Genomic DNA, 19,351 nt, shown 5'->3' with positions numbered 1-19,351 from the left:
CTTGTTCCAGGAGAAACTAAAGGTCTTTCACTCCATTAGAACTTGTTTTTTCCTTCTCTGTCCTAGTAGTCTATGATTTGACATTTCTGCAATGTCTCTCATGCTACTGCCTCTCAAATAGTTTATATTGCTCCACCATCTGGCATGTGCATGTATATGGGTGCATGTAGCAGATTGTATTACTCAGTGTATGATCTAGATTTCTGTTTGTGCTTTAAAATTCACAGAAAAATGCAGACAGGACTGAGTGAAGTCTCCCTATGGTCAATGTTGTTACGTTTTATTAAATTAAATACTATAATTTATCATAATCATACCATTCTAAACCATCTTCTTTTTCATTTCTTACTCTTTTAGGGCTGGATTCTGCATGTGTTCTCCCAGCTGAAAAGATTGTTTTTCCTGTTGTTGTTTAGTTTGAGTAAAATAAGCTCTTGTCTTTCTGAAATTTTAAGCGCATATTTCATATAAGCGAGTTTAGTTCATTTCTTTCAATCAAAATGGTGGTACTCACATAGCTCAAAAATAACTAGTACATAAAGTTTCAACACCTTTCATGTTTCTTTTTTATGAAAAGGTAAGGGAATCCAAGTTCAGAAGCTTGGCTGGATATTTTTAGGGCCTGGGCATGTCAAGCTTTTCCATTCGCACAAGAGTATTTAAATGTTTTTTTTGTTTTGTTTCTTATCTAGAAGGAGGTTAGAATGTAAACACGTGCAAAGAGTAATGGTTCACAGCGCCTTCCCCAAGACTTCGTAGATGTTTGTGACTAAAATTCTTCTTGAAATACAGGTTAGTCAGACACTAGGCCCAAAAGGCTTAAGAAGAGCTTTTGTTTAGGGAAATCTCATACCCCAAAAGCAAATGTGAAATTATTAGTGGTAACAATAACAGTCAAAATGTGTTTGACTTCCTGGTTCCTCCTTGATAGTATCATACTCCTCAAACCTTTCTTCAGCCAGCAGTCTGGCTAAGACAGATACTGTTCCCTTAGTGAAGAAATTTGCTGTTCCTAAGAGATCCACCTCTCTGGAAAATACGTGAGTCTGTCCATCTGTCCTTCTCATGGCAGTCAGTGAAGTCTAGTACTCTGATGTAGGAAGGAAAAATGGTCTTTGGATTGAGCTTAATACAGTCAGCATTCCTGACAGCCACCACACAGAAGGCTAATGGTCATCTAGTGTCTCGTTTTCCTAAGCAATGTCAAAGTTGTGTTGTGTCAGTGACCCTTCAAAAAGTGGGGGATCTGGCAGAGCACTGGGGAGCTGCATACTCTGACCATGAGGACTTCAGCCTCAACATCCCTACTTCAGCCAGTAGTGTTTCAAGACCATGTGCGTGTTAACAAATTCATCGAGTTTTAGATACCTGCAATGTCGTTGGATCCCACAAGTTGTTTTGCAGTTCTCAACTTGCAGATCTCTTCCTTCTGTGTGGCAGTTAAATCTGCTAACATTAAATACCTTACTGATGATCAATGGACATCACTGCTAGTCCTAACCTTCCTGTCTCTCTGAAAGTCTTGACAACTGCTTGAGTGCATTCTAGGAGTCAAGGAGTAACTTGGTAGCCTAAACACAGGTGACTAGGGATATTTTAGATGCCCTAGAATATCCCTACCTCATTTCCAGCTGCTGTTCAGAAAAGTGCAAGACCTTTTATGTCCCATGTCATATGTGGCAGCTCCCCGAAGATGGTCTAGGAAACTCTTTGGTATCTAAAATGATCCACCCCTGTACAGGTTTCTTGCATTTCCCTGTCTTGGAAGTTAGGTTTTTCAGCCATTCTTCATAGCAGATCCCTGGGGACATTTGCACAGGCTGTTTTATTCCCTAGGCCTAAGGAACCGTCAGGAGAAACCACTCTTGCCCTGACTCACTCCTTAGAGCTTAGGTGAGGGCAGTGCTCTATTGTCCATCACCAAGAACCATAATTTCCTCAAGAGGGATTTTCCAGTGTAAACACCTATTTCATCCTTCAATCTTATTGAAGAATATCAGCAAGGAGCTTCTTGCAACACCTTGTGCTCCCATGCTTCCACATCCACAATGAGATCGGGTCAGTCCAGCAGCTACTAGCAAGGTGTAACTTGGTCATGGTGAAGTCCTTCCAAAAGCATTGGTACTTCTGCCTTGAGGGACAGACCTTTGAAACAATGAGGAAGGACTAAGGACTCGGGTAGCTGGCACCTCCAGCCATGGTTATGACACTTATATGGACTCTTCAGATAAAGGATCTTAGGCAGCTGTGGCTTCATATAATCTAGAAAAGCTGGAAGCCATTCGTTTGTCTTGCAGGGTATTTTTGCTTTTTATTCTGGCACCATTTCTCAAATCCTACTGCTTATACTGTGAACCACCCCTATGAATATTTTCTTTGAAAGACATCAAGTGTAGGCACTCTTCCAGTCCTGTCTCTGAGGGCAGGCCTTCCTTTCCTGCACGTGTGGTTCATTTCAAAGTCTCCAAGGCACATTAGTTGTGTTTCTGAATCTCCAAGGCATCATTTCATAGAGCTGAGACTTGATGTTAAAGAAGAATGTTGTGACCTCGTATCTGATGGACTTTTTTAAATTTTGTGGACTGAAGCTTTCCAGCAGCTCTTTAGCAAATCTTGACCAAGAACAGAAAAATCTGCTTGAAAGAGGTACCAAATAAAGTGGAAGCTTTTTCTTTTGCAATCCCTTAGGCATTTCTGTTACAACTGCCTTTCACTAGTCCTTGAAGGAGACTCTCAGCTCTCTTAGAAAGAATTTGGCTGCCTTATTCTGGTATCAGCTACTAGGTGAAAACTGGCCAATGTTTTTCTTCCCCGTGGTACTGAGGTTTTTGAAAGGCCTGAGTCATGCATCTATGCTAGAAGAGTAACTGCTCATTCCTGGTGTTTGAATATAACATTCCTGCCTTTGAATCAATGTTCGCTGTATCCTCTTTTTCTAAAGCAGTGATTTTGGAAGCTCGCCCTGGGGAAATTCAGCCTGGACGTTCTCCATGCGCTGTATTCTGTTCAGGCAGCTGCTGTGGAGCTGAATTTTTTCCTATTCACTCAGTTGTATTTTTCCTTGTGACTCTCATGCAGAGGCTAAGCTACAGACGCTAGATATTCTTAGAGCTCTTCCCTTTTATCTTTCCAGAACAAAGTAATTTTGTAAATCATTTGGACTTTTTGTGACTTTTGGTGATAAATCTAAAGGAAAGCTGTTTCCTCTCAAAGGCTGTATGGATTTACAGAGTACATGGCAGTTTTCTGTACATTAACTTATTTCTTCTCTCCTGAGATACCTTTGTCAGAATCAAGCCAGTACTTGTGTTTAACTTCTGAATACAGTGTTGGGCTGGTAGGTCCCACTGTTTTCCCTTCTCACTTGCTTTCTTTTGTCAGATATTGGTGTGCCATGTGTCATTTGACTCCTGTAAAAAGTGCCAAACATTGCTACTGAGTGATAACTCCAGAAGCCCAGCCTGCAGATCCTCTCTAAAATTATTTCATGCCCATTTTTTTCATTTAGTTTCTCATTTGTTTGAATCAGCAAAATCAAAACTAATTGATTGATTATTTGCAGGGGAATCTGTCTTTTCTGAGCAATAGAAGACTGGCAAAACTTTTTTCTTTCTGGCAGAGATTTTGTAGAAGAAAAGCTTGGCAGTAAATATGTGGTAGGGAGATCCTTGGATTTTGCAACAACTTTTGAGGAATCAGGACCTGCAACCCCAATGCTTTTTATCCTGTCCCCAGGAGTCGACCCACTGAAGGATGTGGAGAAACAAGGTAAATAAATCATGTCTTGAGGCATACCACAGCATTGCTTTTTATCTTCTGCGTAATTATCTTGGCATGACATTCTTGTTCTGTTTTTTTCCCTCATCTCTTTGTAGATAATGGAGTAATCTGTTAAAAATAGATAATTGTGAGAGGATGTGATTTTTTTTGTTTTTTATTTTTTCTTTTTTTCTTAAAGGTTTTTGGATATTCATCTAAAGTTTAAATTAAACTTGTCTCTTTCCTGTATTGCTGGATTCCCAGCGTGGTTCACACTGCAACTATTTCTGAGTTGATCTTGTACACAACCTATAATTTACGTCAGAGATATCTAATATGCTGTCAGATAGGCTGCTTTTTGCCAAGAAAGGTTGGACCAGATGATCCTTGAGGTCCCTTCCAACCTGGTATTCTATGATTCTATGGTAGCTAAAAATAAGCAACAGCTCCCTATAACAGTCTGCTGGTTAGCGGCAGAGTTTCTGGTTTTTAATCCCATCCTTCCTGAGTTGATTTTGGTGTGGGTGGTCAGATGTAGGGCGGTCAGCTGGCTTCAAAGCCAAAGGGGCTTCTCTAAGGTGCCTTATTTGAGAAGGCGGTGATTTCTGTTGTGCACCGACTGCTGTCGTCAGTGCCTGTGCTCTAAACCTGTCAATGTGCAGAATTTGCTCTGGGTCTCAGCTCCACCGTGGAAGAATTACTATTTTGAGCCTGACCATGGCACTTACAGTAGGTCTGGAAATGGGGTCACTTCTGACTCTTGAACAGAGGTAACTGTGGTCACTTCTTCCGAGACTGTTACAGTGGAGGGGCTCCATCCCTCTGGAGCAGATGGGTCAGATGCCTTTCGGTACTGCTTCAGGGCTGCCCCAGATTGCCATTCTGCTCATCAGATGTTTTTTCTCCGTCTCCAGCAATGTACTCCACATATCTCCAAGACCATGACTTGTGGCCAAGCCCCGATGCTCCTGTCAGTGTGGAGTATAGTGTATTTAAACTGTATGAATTACATATCAGACTACCACAGCAGAGCTGCTGGCTGGTTCTTAGCAGGCAGGTCTCCAGACTAAATATCAGCAAGGCTGGAAGCCCCAGCAGAGAAACCAGTAACACTGAACTAAGCCATCATCCAGGCGAGTGGTGGAAGAACGCTGACCTGTGGATTTCTTTTGCTCTCTATGATGCACCTTCTGGGTCATCCCAAAATAACATTTGCGTCAGTCATTGCCCACATTCCCACAAGCAGCTTTCAGAGATATTAAAGCCCAGTGCAGCCTGAGCCGCAGTCCAGACCGCAGTTCTCAGTCGTGGGGAGTTCCTGTGCTTTGCATTGTGCTTCGTGGTTTTTCTGCCCTGATAGCAGATCTCATTATTGTGATTTGAAGGGGACCCCACTGAGGAAGGTCCTATCATGTGCCTGGCTTCCCTTTGGAGCCACATTGGTGATCCTGTCTCTCACTGTGTTATTTTCTTGTATGGGAAATGAAGCACTAAAATCCAACCGTGACTGGTTAAATTGGAATTGTAAAGATGAGTGTAGTTGAGCACCTGGGGTTAGTCAGCCAGAAAAGTTACAGCAAGTAAAAGTGAAAAAAATCTAATGAAAGAAAACCATTGCTTCAGTGCAGCTGCACTGGCCTTAAAGCCTGCCTCGCTGGGGTTTGGATTGGAATCATTATTTGATATTTTCTCTGCCCTTCATTAGGTTTTATTAAAGTGCAAGTTTGGCTAGATAATTCTTGTGAATGGAAGATAGCTTCTTCCAGATGCTGGCCACTCATGGGACCTTTCCTTGGCAACATGGGGAGCACCCTGCAGGGTCCTGCAGGGTGGGCTCAGAAAGCTTCCCCACCTCCCTGGGGCAGCACCGTCCCCTCTCCTCTCCAAGCCAGCAAGGAAGGAGGAAGGCTGGCACTGTCTTTGGTGAGGTAGCCAGCGCAGACTCACTGTGTATCCCTCTGCAGTCCTGTTCCTATCTGTGAAGTCGATATAACAACTGATATTAGTTTTAGTATTAATCACTTGGTTTGGGGTAGCGCCCTGCCTTCTGTAAATTTGCCCCATCCCTCCTTGAGAGGGTGGGTCTTAAAGGCAGAGGAGGAGATTAGCAGCTCTCCAAGTTGGCAGCCACCAGAGATGGTAAGAAAGAAAACTGGAAACTCTCAAATATGGGGAGAGCTGTATCTCAGGGGGGTTGCTGTAGTAAGGCTAAGCAGAGAGCTTGAGCAACTGGAAGAGTTTGGATGTTTGTTTTACTTATGGCCATCTGTTTCCAATCTTGTACCAAGAGCTGAATCCTAAGTCTTGCAAGACAAATCTTTTCCTTGTTTTGCTACAAAAACTGCCTGCTTTTAGCAGAAATCAGGAATTAAGGGTGCACTGTCTGCATGAAGGCAAACCTGCATGCAGAGATAAGTGTAGGCAATCCCAAGGGATCAGCACATGGGGATATGTGTACTGACTCCCTGGCTGAGCCAAATGCATCCTACTACGATGCGTGGAGCCTGTGTGGATGTTTGTCCGGCTGCTTCCCTCTGGCAGCACAAATTGGTGCTCATCTTCTGAGGAGCACACAGCAGAGAGAGCTTGCTCTAGGCAGATGCTTCTCCTGTGAGACAAGGAGCAACTGGTGTCCTCCATCTTTGGATGACAGACAGATTCAGAAAACTAAACAGGAGATCTTTAACCATGATCACTTAAAGAATCTGAGGCACTGGGATGCTACAGAGAAATCAGGGGAGTCTGAAGGAGTATCACAGACTAAATGAAGAAACACTAAATAGCTGCCATCCTTCTTCCAGAGCAGGATAGTAAATGACATGGGTTTTGCGGTTCCCACCCTGCACCGTGCAGAGAGGGATGTAGAAGGGACTGTAGGAGGTAGTCTGCAGTGGCTCCTGGAGCACCCCTTCCCATGGGCTCTGCTGCAGTTCACTGACCGTGGGCCTTCCCACATGCATTGTGGTGCACCCAGAGGCAACTCCACACCTGCCAAAGCCCGTGATGATCCATGAGAAATCTGGAGGGCTGACTGATCTCTAGATCCAAGAAACCTGGGAGGCCTTGGTCGAGGCCACAGGAAGCTCACACCAATTTCATTTCAGCTGCCTTCCCAAAACTGAATGGGTTCGTAACCTTACTGCTGGTCCTAGCATGCATTGCAGGGTGCATTTCCCCACTGAACAATGTCTTGTTCAAAGCCTATTTAATCAGCAGGAAATTATTTTAATTTCCTATCACTGTAAAATATGTTTTTACACAAGGTTGCAGGGGAATAATGTTCTTTAAACAAGAGGCACTTTGTAATAATGTACCTTTGTGTTGATGCCGCTCTGTAATTAAAAGTAGTTTGGAAGAAGCCACTGCTGTTTTCAGTGCTTTAGCAAGGAGCGTGTGAGAGACAAGATAACTATTATAAGAAGTGCGATAGCTCTTCTGTGAGGGTTTTTGATAAGACTGAACTCTGCCTCACTGCTGCTGTGTGAGCTCAGCTGCGCTGCGTGCCGTTCCAGGTAAAAGTGCTGAACACCACTCTTTCTTTTCTTTTAGGGAAGAAACTTGGTTATACATTTAACAACAGGAATTTCCACAATGTTTCCCTTGGACAAGGTCAAGAGGTCGTTGCTGAACAAGCTCTAGATCTGGCTGCGAAGGAGGGTCACTGGGTCATCCTTCAGGTACGGCGTCTTTGGAAACAGTCCTGCCATTCTCCCAGGTTACCTGATGCTGGTCACCTTAGCGAGGGCAGTCTATCGTTCTCATCTGGTGGGAGATGGGACAAGGTGTCATCTGTGTGTCCAAAGTAGCCACCTTCTGTTTCTTGCTGCTATCTATTGCTTTTATCAGGCATTGTCATTTTGGTTTTCTTGCTCTTTGAGCCTTCTGTAGGGTGTGTAATTGTAGGGAGCCCGCTGAGGGAAGGTTGTGCTACACTTTCTTGTGCTTTTATTTGCTTCATGAATAGATAAAGAGCTTTGTTCTTAAGAGCTGTTAGACTAGTTCTCTTACTACTGCTCAAAACTTACCATGTATTTAAATGAGCAATGAGAACATGCACACCACCTTAGGAAAGGCAGAGGCTATCTGCAGTGGTGCCGATTCCTTTACGCATCCCAAAACAGGTAAACGTTTGAAGCTCTTATCACAACTCGGCAAAATGTTTCAGAGCCTTTTAGGGTGCGAAGGGAGCTCTGTCTTTGTCAAGTGCTCTCTGGAGCCACTTATTCAGTGAGTGTTTGGGTTTGCTAATATGCAGAGTTAGTGATGCCAGCTCTCATTACAGGTCTTGGGAACCCCTCTGATTTCCTTGATGTGGATTTTATAAATATTTATTATCACTGAATTGTTTGGATAAAATTAGATTAAGACAAAGCTTTGAGTCCTGATCGGAGCCTACAGGCCTGATTTTGGATTTAAATTAAATGCCATTGATGTTTTGATCTTAATTCTTGCTTTTTTTGCAAACTCCCTCTAAGGTAGACAATGCTGAGCTTTAAAGAGCTTTTAATACAGATGGCTGCAATACTGGCATCTACTTTTGAGATGATGAAGAAGAAAATATGCAGCTTTTTGAGACATATTCCATTCAGTAATGCAAAGTGAAGGATTCTTTTCTACAATGATGGTTAGATCCTGTAAAGGATCTGTTAGCAATGTCAGCTTCCACGTCTGTTGCTTCAGTTCTAGCAGATGAGTACTGTGGGCTTGAAGTATTTTTATTTCATCCATTCACATCTCCTCTGGTGGTCAGAGCAATCAGTAAGAGGTCTCAGCAGACACTGGAGGTTAAATCAGAAGAGCTGCAGAAATTAGATTTATATGAAAGAATGACTTTGATGGTTGGGCTAACTGGTTTTCCAGCAACGCCTGCCAAGTGTGACTATCTCTGGTGGCACAGAGCAGACAGGCTCCCCCATGAGCTTAGAGAGGAGCTTAATTCAGCTGGCCACTAGCAGGTTTTGATGCAAACTTCATGGGGAAACTCAGCGGTCACAGCAGCCATTAGGACAGGCTGCCTGGTGCCAGCGCTGGGTCTCCTCAGGGTCAATCAGTCATCTGGGATTCTCTCTGGTGTAGTCACAAAACTGCTAAAACTTTGCACATGTTCTAGTTCTGTGTTGTGCTTGGTTTGGAATAAAGCAGTACAGGCAAGACTGATTCAACACAGAGATCAGAGCTCTTTCTTCCTTTGTTTTTATAGTCACAGACCTTCTGAGCAATCCAGGCAGTGAGGGCCCCACTGGGAGCTGGAGTCGTGCCTTGGTGGCACTTCACTCTTGGGACACACTTGGAAACATCCAGCAGGTGTTTGAGGCAGGCAGTACCATTTCTCTCCAGTTTCTGCATTTGGTGTCTCAGGCACGTGGAGTGATGACAAAACAATGGAACTTAATTGTCGCCCAGATTGGCCAAGCTGCTTAGCTCCAGAACCTGTCTCTGTATCTCACTTTGTGTTCCCATCTGCTTCCAAGCGCTGGAGCTTCATGTAAAATGAGAAAGAGGGAGAGCAGCCTGAGGGGCTAGACATGTGTCCCCTACATTGACAGACAAGACTCCCCTAGTCAAAACAAAACTCTTTTATGGTCAACGGACATCCACCTGAAATGAAATCACCCTCTGGACAAACTATTTTTTTACAAGGTTGGACAAACCATTTTCACAAGGCTGAAACTCTGACCTCTCCAGATACTGGTAAAATCAGTATCCAGACTCATCACAGTAGGAGTCAGTGGGTAAAAGTCCCACAAAGGATCCTCCTGTCATTTCAGTCATAGGTGGATCATAGCAAATATTTGCCATATGGTAGTTTATTTGGCAAGATCTTTCCTGCAAGGCTTTTGATAACAAATACCTTGCAAAGGGTTTCAGGAGTGCTTGTAGATCAGTTGCACAGGATCTGGAATGACACAGACAATTTACAAAAGTGTCCAGGATTTGTGGATCTTTGCATTAATAATAAAAGAGAGGACAGAGCAGATCTCAGAGGCAGTCAGGGTAATTTTACCCAGGTTGATCAAACTCATTATTTGGAGGCTGTATCCCACCCACAGGACAGTTATACTCAGGCTTCCCATTTGCTTTTGAGCAGACAAAAAGCAACTGTTAGGTTCACTTCTGTATTTTGCTATCTACCAAACAACTCCTCAGCTCACAAGGAGTAGAGCTCCCCTTCCATCCACTGAATTTGCTGTCTGATATCAACTCATACACATGTTCTGCAATATAAACACTTGATATGATCACCTAGGTGACTTTTACGCATGTAGTTCATTACTGGTCTTTGACTGGAACCAGAAATAATGATAGTCAAGCACTTTGAGCAATAACGAGTTGGGGAATTAGATTTGTAGGAATTGGTTGTTAAGGGATATTGAGACAGCTGGGAAGTCCTTATTGGATTACAGAAGCAGGATCACTGTTGTGTTGGGAAGGGCTGCTGTCCTGGGACCAATTCCTTCTCAATTGTCTTGACCAGCCAGTGTTGCCTTCTGACATCGTAGGAGGCAAAATAAAGAAAACAGCATCCATGTCTCCCCTGGGAACTTGAAAGTTTTTCAACTCACTCTGAAAATGGAGATTTTCATGAATGACTAATTTAATAAGAGAGAACAACAGAAAGCCACCCAATCATTCATCTCCATGGAAAGAAAATCACTCTCACGCTGGCAGAGCCTGACCAGTGCAGCTTCCTGCTCCTCTAGCATCAGCGTTGTACCTGTCTTGCAGCTTCAGCTTTGCAGAGCTCCTACGCCTTGCCATCACAGTACCCACACTGGTACTATCTGATGACACAGATGATGAGAGAATGAAGTCTATGGATAAAATTATTCTCTACAAATTCAGATGGTCCAACTGCAAAATAGGAGCCCCCTATGGCAAAAGTGCAGTTGTCTGAAGGAGAACTTGTTACTTGAGGGCTGCAGAGACAAGCCCCAGCACAAGCCCAGCAGCTGCTCTTTTCTAAATTGTTGGCATTGAAGAACTGAGGCTGATCTTTGAGCTCCACAAAAATCCATCTGATATCAGGTTCAGCCTCTGGGTCTCCTTAGAAACAGTTCATAGGTTTGGAAGGTTTTAAACCAGATTTTTCTGGCCGTAGTAAGGGCACAGAATTTGGATCTGATACTTTCGCTTTAGGTGGGTACACCATCTAACCACTTGGCACTGAGCTTCCAACATCATCTGTCAAATGTAATTTGAAGTGTTAGCAACGACTGGTGGAAAGGGGTCTGCTGGGGAGGTAGGACAACAATGAAACAACATCTTGAAAGACTGAAGAAAGTTTTACATAGATGTAGATTTTTGTATTATCACAAAATCACATTTTTCTCAAGAACCTTTTTGTTGCCAGGAGGATTTGGACCTGCCTTTTAGGTAAGCCCTTTTTGTAACTATGTTGTCCATAGTCTGTAGTAGAAGATTTAAGGAAAAGGCTGCACAAATGCTTGGTGGTAGCTGTAATGCAGCTTATAGAGCAGGTCAAATCAAGGCTCATTTTTTCAGTGACCTTCAGCAGTATGTTTCCCAACAGAACTGATCATAGGGGTTGTGAAGCTGTTACACCATACCTGGTTAACATGTTGATTGATCATTACAAGATAGAAGCAGCAGAAAAAGTGGATACTGAAGCTGCAAGAGCAGCTTTTAAGTCTGTGTTCAGACTGGGTGGCAGCAGTCATGTCTGTACCAACGGGTGATGCGAGGGCTGAGGCATGCGAGGGAAACTGAGGAAGGTGCGTGGCTGCTGACCGACCCCACTCCTGAAAGTGTTTCAGTCCCATGAATGGGAGTCAGGTGCATGAAACATCTCCAGGAATCACAGCTCCTACATGGCCAGTTTCACTTTTCTGCACCAGTCAGTGTTTCTTCTATTTTGGTGCTTTTTCATTTTTATTTTTTTGAATCTTTATTTTTGCCCTCATTAACTTCCACTTCTTAGTAAAAAGGGTTTTTTGGGGAGAAAACAGCAAGATTTTTTTTTTTTATGCTGCAAATATCAGTGCAGAGTGTTTGACTATTCCAGAATGTCTTAAAGAAAAAGGAAACAGAAAAAAAGGAAGTTACAGAAGTCAGCCCTTGGCACGTAGGTTTCAGCTTTGACAAACTGACATCTTCTGCCTAAGAAAAGATGTGCCAGAAACCTCTTGGCTGGCTTTATTGTGCTCTATATGGGCCATAGCTCTCTGCTGGCCCCCAGCAGGCAGTAGCCTGCAAAGGTTTGGCCTCTGGGTAAGTCACACCCAAACGGCTGTTAACAACAGTTCAAATGGTCTTCATTTCTATGAGAAAGAAATTGAGGCAAAGAGAAGAACCAGAAGTTTGTTTTATAGCAGGTTTTGTCAAATATGCAATCCCACTGCTTTGGCACTCTGAAAATCCACAAAAAAATCCATTGGAAAAAATTCAAATGGAAAAGAATGCACATATTAGTAGCTCATCCCCCCCACCTTAATGTTTCTCTCAGGTTAGAAGAAAAATTTTAATAGTTTTTGTATTCCCATTGATAAGGTTGGGAGAAATGCAGGTTCCGTCAAGTCACAAGCTGTGGGATACTCTGCAGGTCATTAAATCAGAAAACAATTTTCCTTTTCAAGAGTTTTCAAATGCTATGTATTCCTTTTGCCCCAAGCAAACGAACTTTCTTCTTTTTTTTTGAGATGTGAGATGGAGTTACATTTGAGTATTTGGCCAATGGAAAGTAGCTCATTTCACAAAGGCTTGTGGTATCTCATTTGGAAGGGAATAAACAGCTCTGGCAGGGAATGAAAAGCACTTCCCGTCCAGTGGGTTTACACAGGCACTTGTCTGAGAGGCGGATGGGCAGAGCACAGCATTGGCATTCTTACGAGGACCGTCTCTAGCAGTTTAAGTGCAGAAACCTGGAGGTCCTGGGCATTGCACAAAAGGCACATTCAAGCAGGAGAAGATTTGACAGTTGGGCTGAACATTTATTTAAAACCTGTTCTCTCTCTTGGGTTTCTCAGAAACACATGAGGGGTGCCTAGCAGCTGCAGCAGTGCGACCCCCTGATAGAAGCATGATCTGCGCAGATCCCAACTAAATCATACTGTTGTGTGATACCAGCGTATCAGCGCTGCAGCAGTGCCTCTTGGGGCTCTACAGGGTGGACGTCTGTCACCTCTTGGGCCTTCTGTTGGTTCCTCTGTGTTGCCCACCTCCCCAGCTGTCTCTTTGGGGCTGGATTGATGGAGAAGTTGTCCAAACTAGGACGTTATCCTAGGACAGGATGGCGGGGGAACACAGAGCTGTAGGAGCTTGATGTTGCACACACACAAAGTTTCGTGCAGACACCAGGCACCACCTTCCTCTCCATAGCCTTCCATTCATTTGAAGGGGTAGCATTCAGTTTTAAAGTGGAGACAGAGCTAATTGCCCGTTTGTTACTCGTGGCAAGTTCTGTAGCCTTGGAGGTAGGAAGCAGTTAGGTACCACAGCTAGGAGATGGTCTGAGGGTGCAACAGGGCTCTGCTCCCTGTGGCTGACGTTGGATGGAAGGTTCCTGTGATGAAGATCCTTCCACCTTGTGTAAAAACCCCCACGCATAGTTGAATAATCTCTCACCTCTCATTGTGCAGCTGTGTTGGAAGATGAATCCTGCTGCCAGCAGGCCCTGTGCCATTGCCACAGGGCTGTGCCATTCCAGTAACAGCATCTTCCCAAGTTGCTCATTGTGATTCCCTGGTCCCTTCCTGGAATATTTTGGCTGTGAGAGTCTTGGTGCTGGCTCTCTTCCAAGGCTGAAAGACTTGCTGTCCTTGAGGGCTGGCTGTTTGAAACACCCACACAAACGAACTTTTCTTGAAAACAAGATTTATTGAAAATAGGAGGAAAATCAGATCAAAGAGCTTGATGTGCTCAACTCAGAGGGCCAGATAATCTGTATCCCAGAATATTAAAACTCTGGTAGAAGAAACTGCAAGTCCATTGCAAGTCTTTGTAATGAATCTGTCAAATCGGAGGGTGCCCTCTGACTAGCAATTAATAGATTCCTTAGGATCTGTATTTAAAACAGTGGGAAATTATTGGAGCAAATGAATTAGTCTAACCTCAACGGTATGCAAAGTTTCTGAACAAACTTTGAAGGACAAAATAAGTAACGAATTGTAGGTAAACATATCAAATGTAATAAGAATTTGCTAAAGATGGATCAGGTTTATTTGATACTTTGCACAGTGAAGGTAACCAAAGTTTTAGAGGAAATACAGCGGCTCTGTTTGATGTGGACTGTAGTAGAGCTGCAGAGATGGTGCTACACAGGAATGTATTAGGGAAGCTGCAGAAGTTGAATGTTGCTAGCAGAACTCCTGAGGAACAGTCATGGGGCCAGTCTTACTTTAGACATGACCTTGGCTTAAAAAAATAAATATGTGTTAATGGCTTTGCACTGACATACTATTGAGAGGTGTCGTTGATACAGAAGAAGATCGAAATGTGATACAGGAAGGCTGGAGCAGCCTGTAGGTCTGGAGTTGTTGAAATGGGATGAAATTCAATAGAACAGTGCAAGGTCATGTGCTCAGGACTCATAACAAAGAGAAAAAGCTGCTTCAGGTGGGAGACATTCCTGCAATGAAAACAGCAGGTATGAACTGGAAGCAGAAAGTTCTTTGGCTGTCTGAGCAGTGAAGGTCTAGCACAGCTTCCTCAGAGGTGTGGTGGCAAAGCCCTACATGTTCTCAATAGGGTGTTTAATAAATTTACGGGTGGGGTCTTAGCATGGATGTTATGTCTTATTTCCTGTCTTTCCTGCTGCCCTGATTTTGTAGGCACTTCACATCATAGTGTCTGCTGCTTTAACTGAATGAAAATAGGTGATACCAGTGTGGAAATTCATGGGAGATCATGCAAACGTTAGGCAAGGTGAGAACAGAAGAAACCTGATTTATATGATGTGCCTGTTGTAAACTGGGTTCCTGTGAATAGTTGCGGGCACTGAAAGAATGATTAATCTCACCTCCAGTCCTAGGTAGGAAGGGTCTCTGCTGAAGGATCTTCTGTTCTTCTCTCTGGGCACACTATAGGAAGCAGAGATAACCAACTGAGTCTATAAACGTTTTGACAGATGAAGCCTGGGGGAAAAAAATGTCCTGCCTAGGGTATCCATGTGGAAAGCGTGTCTTCTCACACTTCTCTGTTTGTCTTGGTAGGGGTCACATCCAGCTGCACTGAGGGCAGCCTCAGCATCTCACACGCAGCATGGGGAACAAACAGGAGGAATTACAGATCTGCATGCAGTTGTAGGACTACAGTCTCATTGGGATCCCAGAGATGTGCTGGGACAGCTCACGTGACTGAGTGCTGCCATGCACGTAGAGCAGCAGGAATGCCTGGGTCTCTGCTTAGGGACGGACAAGGAGCCAGCTGAGAGCTTATGGGTCAGGATTAGTTGGCAGATCAACCTGGCTGAGGTTGTGGTGGGTTTCTGCTGCAGACCACCTGATCAGGAAGAGGAAGTAGATGAGGCTGCATTCAGACAACTGAACGAAGCCTCACTTTCACAGGCCATGCTCCTCATGGTGAGGCTTCAACCACCCTAATATCTGCGGGTGGGATAACACAGCAGGGCACAGGCAATCCAGAAGGTTTCTGGAGTGCATTGATGACAAAGTCCTGGCACAGGTGATTGAGGAGCTGATGAGGGGAGGTTCTCTGCTGGACCTGATGCACACAAACAAAGAAAACTGGTCAACGATGTGTAGGTCAGGAGCAGCCTTGGCTGCAGTGACCATGAGATTATGGAGTTTAGGATCCTGAGAGGAGGAAACAAAGCAAAAAGGAAGATCACAAGCCTGGATTTCAGGAAAGCAGACTTTGGACCTTTCAGGGATCTACATGGAAGAATCCTGTGAGATATGGTCCTAGAAATAAGAGGGGACCAGGAGAGCTCATTAATATTCAGGGATCACCTCCTCCAAGCTCAAGAATGGTTCATCATCAGCATGAAGTCCAGCTGGAGGCCATTCACTAGTGGTATACCCCAGGGGTTGGTACTGGGTCCTATACTGTTAAACACCCTTGTTAATGACCTAGATGATGGGACAGAGTGCATCCTCAGCAAGTTTGCAGATAAGTCTAAAAGTGTTGAGAAGTGATTGATAGACTAGATGAGTGTCCTGCCATTCAGAGAGACATGGACAGGCTGGAGAATTGGTCTGACAGGAACTTCATGATATCCAATAAAAAGAAAAGTCCAGTCCTGCACCTGAGGAGGAATAACATCATGCACCAGTATACTCTGGGGACCAACTGTCTGGAAGCAACTTTGCAGGAAAAGGATTTGGGAGTCCTGGTGCACAACGAGCTGAACATGAGCCAGCAGTGTGCCCTTGCAGCAAAGGAGGTCACCAGTGTCCTGGGCTGCATTGCTGACAGGCCAGGGAGGTGGTCCTTCACTCTGCTCAGCTCTGGTGAGATATATCTGGCATGCTGGGTCCAGTGCTGGGGATCATTCAGCCTCAAGAAGAGGCGACTTGGGGATTTTATCAATCATCAACACTTGATGGTAGGGAGTAAAGACTAGACTCTTCTCAGGGGTGTCTGGTGACAGGACAAGGGGCAATAGGGACATCTTGAAATACAGGAAATTCCATTTAAACGTAAGTATAATCTTTTTTACTGTGCAGGTGGTCAAACACTGGGAGAAGTTGCCCAGAGAGTTTATGGAGTCTCCATCCTTGGAGATATCCAAAACCCAGCTGAGCATCGTCCTGGGCAACCTGCTCTACCTGACCCTGCTTCGAGTAGAGCGTTAGGACTAGATGACCCCCAGAGGTGTCTCCAACATCAGTGATTCTGTCATCTCTGCTTTCCCACTGCCAAGTTAGCCATGAATATGGTTTCTCTGATGCGTGTAGTCTCCCTTGTGTAGGGAGGAAAGAGCTTTGCACATCAGGGAGCTCTAAGCTATGAGCTAGCATAAAATGTGTCTGCTCAGTTTGCCTCTCTGGGCCTACTTGAAAACTTTTTGCTAAGACAGTGACCATCACAATCACCAAATGATGTTTATCAGCCTAATAGCAAAGCAACGGTGAAATTTGTTTACATATTTACAGATGCACGTCTGCATGAACTGATGCAGGGAAAAGTTCAGACATTAGATATTCCAAATTTAATTGTAGTCTTCATCCATTAGCCAAAATGTCACTTCCCTCTCTTTGCGATCAAGTTAATTTAATTCTTGAACATCTTTCCATTTTCATAGGTTGTTGCTTCACTGAGTCAGGTTCATGTACAAAATTGAATAACAGTGAGCTCCTAGAGCAAAACTGTATGAGATTCAGACATTGGCAGAGCCCTTCTTATTGCATTGTAAGTACAATGGAGCCTTTTTCTGTGCACTTCACAACTAGTCCTAGCTACAAGCAGAAGAGATATATTGTCCTGTATGAGATGTATTGTCCATTCAAGGCACACATAAGCATTTGGCACTAGGCCTCTGCTTCAGTAAAGAAGAGACTAATTTTCCTTCCAGCCACAGTATCTTTTTATTCCTAGATATATATAAAAGGAGAAATACCCGCTCTACCTCCAGTTCACCTTCATGATTTTTGGACAAATACTGTGATGGAGAAAGCTATTGGATTTCAGACAGCTGTTTTCCTTTCTGCCTCATGTCACAACAGCCATTCCCAAGTTTTTCCAATCGCAAATCCACTTACAGACCAGCAAGTAATCCAAATATTGATCTAGGATGGAATTAAGTATCTGTTGGGCTTTCAATACCTTTGTAACTACTTCAGTCCCAGTTTTGTTGTACAACTGCTCTGGAAACCTCTGTCTCAACATATTTTGGGTTAAAACACAAATGTAATGGAATCCTCCTGAAAATAAAGTTTATTTTCCTCCTTTTCTTGAGATTAATCAAGCAATTGTACTTTGCTGTGCATTTCACCTGCTCATCACTACCTACCTTTACATCTTTTTATCTTATGAAGTGAAATTTGATAAGATAAGCTCCAACATTGTCTTTAAAACTTTGGGGAGTTCAGGAAAGTCCAGATTTTCTGCAGTTTATGCTCATTTGCTCTCTAGCCTGGCAAATCCCAGCAGTTTCCCATACCACTAATGGCTGCATTTGGGCTGAGGTCCAGATCTCAACTCTGGACTGTGGGGTTCAAGCAAAAGATGAAGCACTGGATTGGTTGGAGAAGAGATGAGGACAAACTCAGATGCCTTCCTAAGCCTTAAATTGTGTCAGATTCTGTATAAATACAAGTGGATCCATGTGACGCCTGTTTTTCTGTTGTCGTATTTGAGCAAAAGAAAGAAGAGGCCAGAGAGAGACCCAAGCTAGCAGTTGCCATTGCAGAAATGTTTTCAATGCACCTCTTCAGAAGAGGCAATATCGTGCCATCATCTCTCCCCTGAATGCCCTCTCCTGTCTGACCATGGACTGCTGAGTCCAGCTCACCTTCTGTTTCTCTGGGGTCCTACCAGCTTCTCATTAGATCCTCATCATGCTCTATTCACTCATTCAGTCCCCATTTACTCTCTTCTTGTATTTGTCTTTGTACCTGAATTTTTCGTTCCTCCCTGCCATCATCCTGAGGCAACGTCCATACTTGTCAGTTAAACAGTGCCAGGAGACATTTGTGGGGCTGGACCTCAGCTGTCTGTCCTGTCTCATTGTCAGCATAGATTCTGCTCCTGGTGTTGGATGAAGAGGTCTGACTCTCTCCTTGACAGTTCAGGAGTCCAAGGATCATTCCCAATAGACATCTCATATATCACCCATCATATTTCAGAGCATAAAACATGTCAATAGTATAGGAAGGGGCAATTGTGAACAAATTAGCCCAGGAATAGTCCTAGGCACCTTTCCTTTACTATCCTTACATTAAGGCATGTCTGTGCTAAAAGAAAATGCAAAATATATTGTACTTCATTCCAAAAATTGTCTTAAAAACAATCAGAGGCTTGCTGATATCCTGGACGTGCTGCAAAGATTTCAGACCAGCCCTCTGGCTTTTGTCTTCTGTTCCCTTCTGCCACTTGCATCTGCCTTCTGTGTACCTTGACCAGTGAAAGGGTCATAGAACAGCCTATTTTTGCTCAACTTCTAGCAGAAGAGGGCTAGGTTCTCATTTGGAGGAGGGACTGCAGCAGATGTGGGTATACACAAATCCTGAGAGCCGTGAAGTTGCTACAGCACAGCTCTAGTCTGGGGCCAGTGGTGACCCAGCCAAGATCCTGAGTGCTAACAGAGGTGTAAAGCCCCCTCTGATGCTTGTACTGACTTGACTCAGAGTTGCCAGTACCTATATAGCTAGACCAGTGCAGCTTCTGTGCCTGTATTGGTGAAATCACATTGCAAATTGTGGAGGAGACACATCCACAGAGGATAGGAATAGATGCATAGTTTTTAGTGCAGCAAAAGGCAGAGTGATGCCATCATGTTCTTAATTGCTTAGTGGCTACGGTGGTGAGCAGAGAAGTGACACTCTTTGTAGATGACAGAGCTACTTAGTTTGGCCCAGCCCAAGTAAGATGATGGGGAATCTCATAGGGCCCAGCAATACAAGAGGAACAGACAGCATGTTCAGAGGTGAGGCTGAAGGATAACAAATTAAAT

General features: G+C 43.9%; 1 protein-coding gene across 1 annotated transcript in view; it reads left to right on the top strand.

Annotated features, from left to right (window-relative positions):
• DNAH9 (dynein axonemal heavy chain 9) overlaps window positions 1-19,351 on the top strand; it is a 210,588-nt gene that overhangs the window by 161,495 nt on the left and 29,742 nt on the right. The window contains 2 exon segments of the mRNA XM_050908668.1: window positions 3,620-3,768; window positions 7,309-7,436. Coding sequence (XP_050764625.1) covers window positions 3,620-3,768; window positions 7,309-7,436 — 277 coding nt within the window.

Source organism: Gymnogyps californianus, chromosome 19, assembly GCF_018139145.2.
Source record: "Gymnogyps californianus isolate 813 chromosome 19, ASM1813914v2, whole genome shotgun sequence".
Lineage (NCBI taxonomy): Eukaryota > Metazoa > Chordata > Aves > Accipitriformes > Cathartidae > Gymnogyps > Gymnogyps californianus.
The sequence above is the reverse complement of the archived record's forward strand: the minus strand, read 5'-3'. Positions and strand labels throughout refer to the sequence as shown.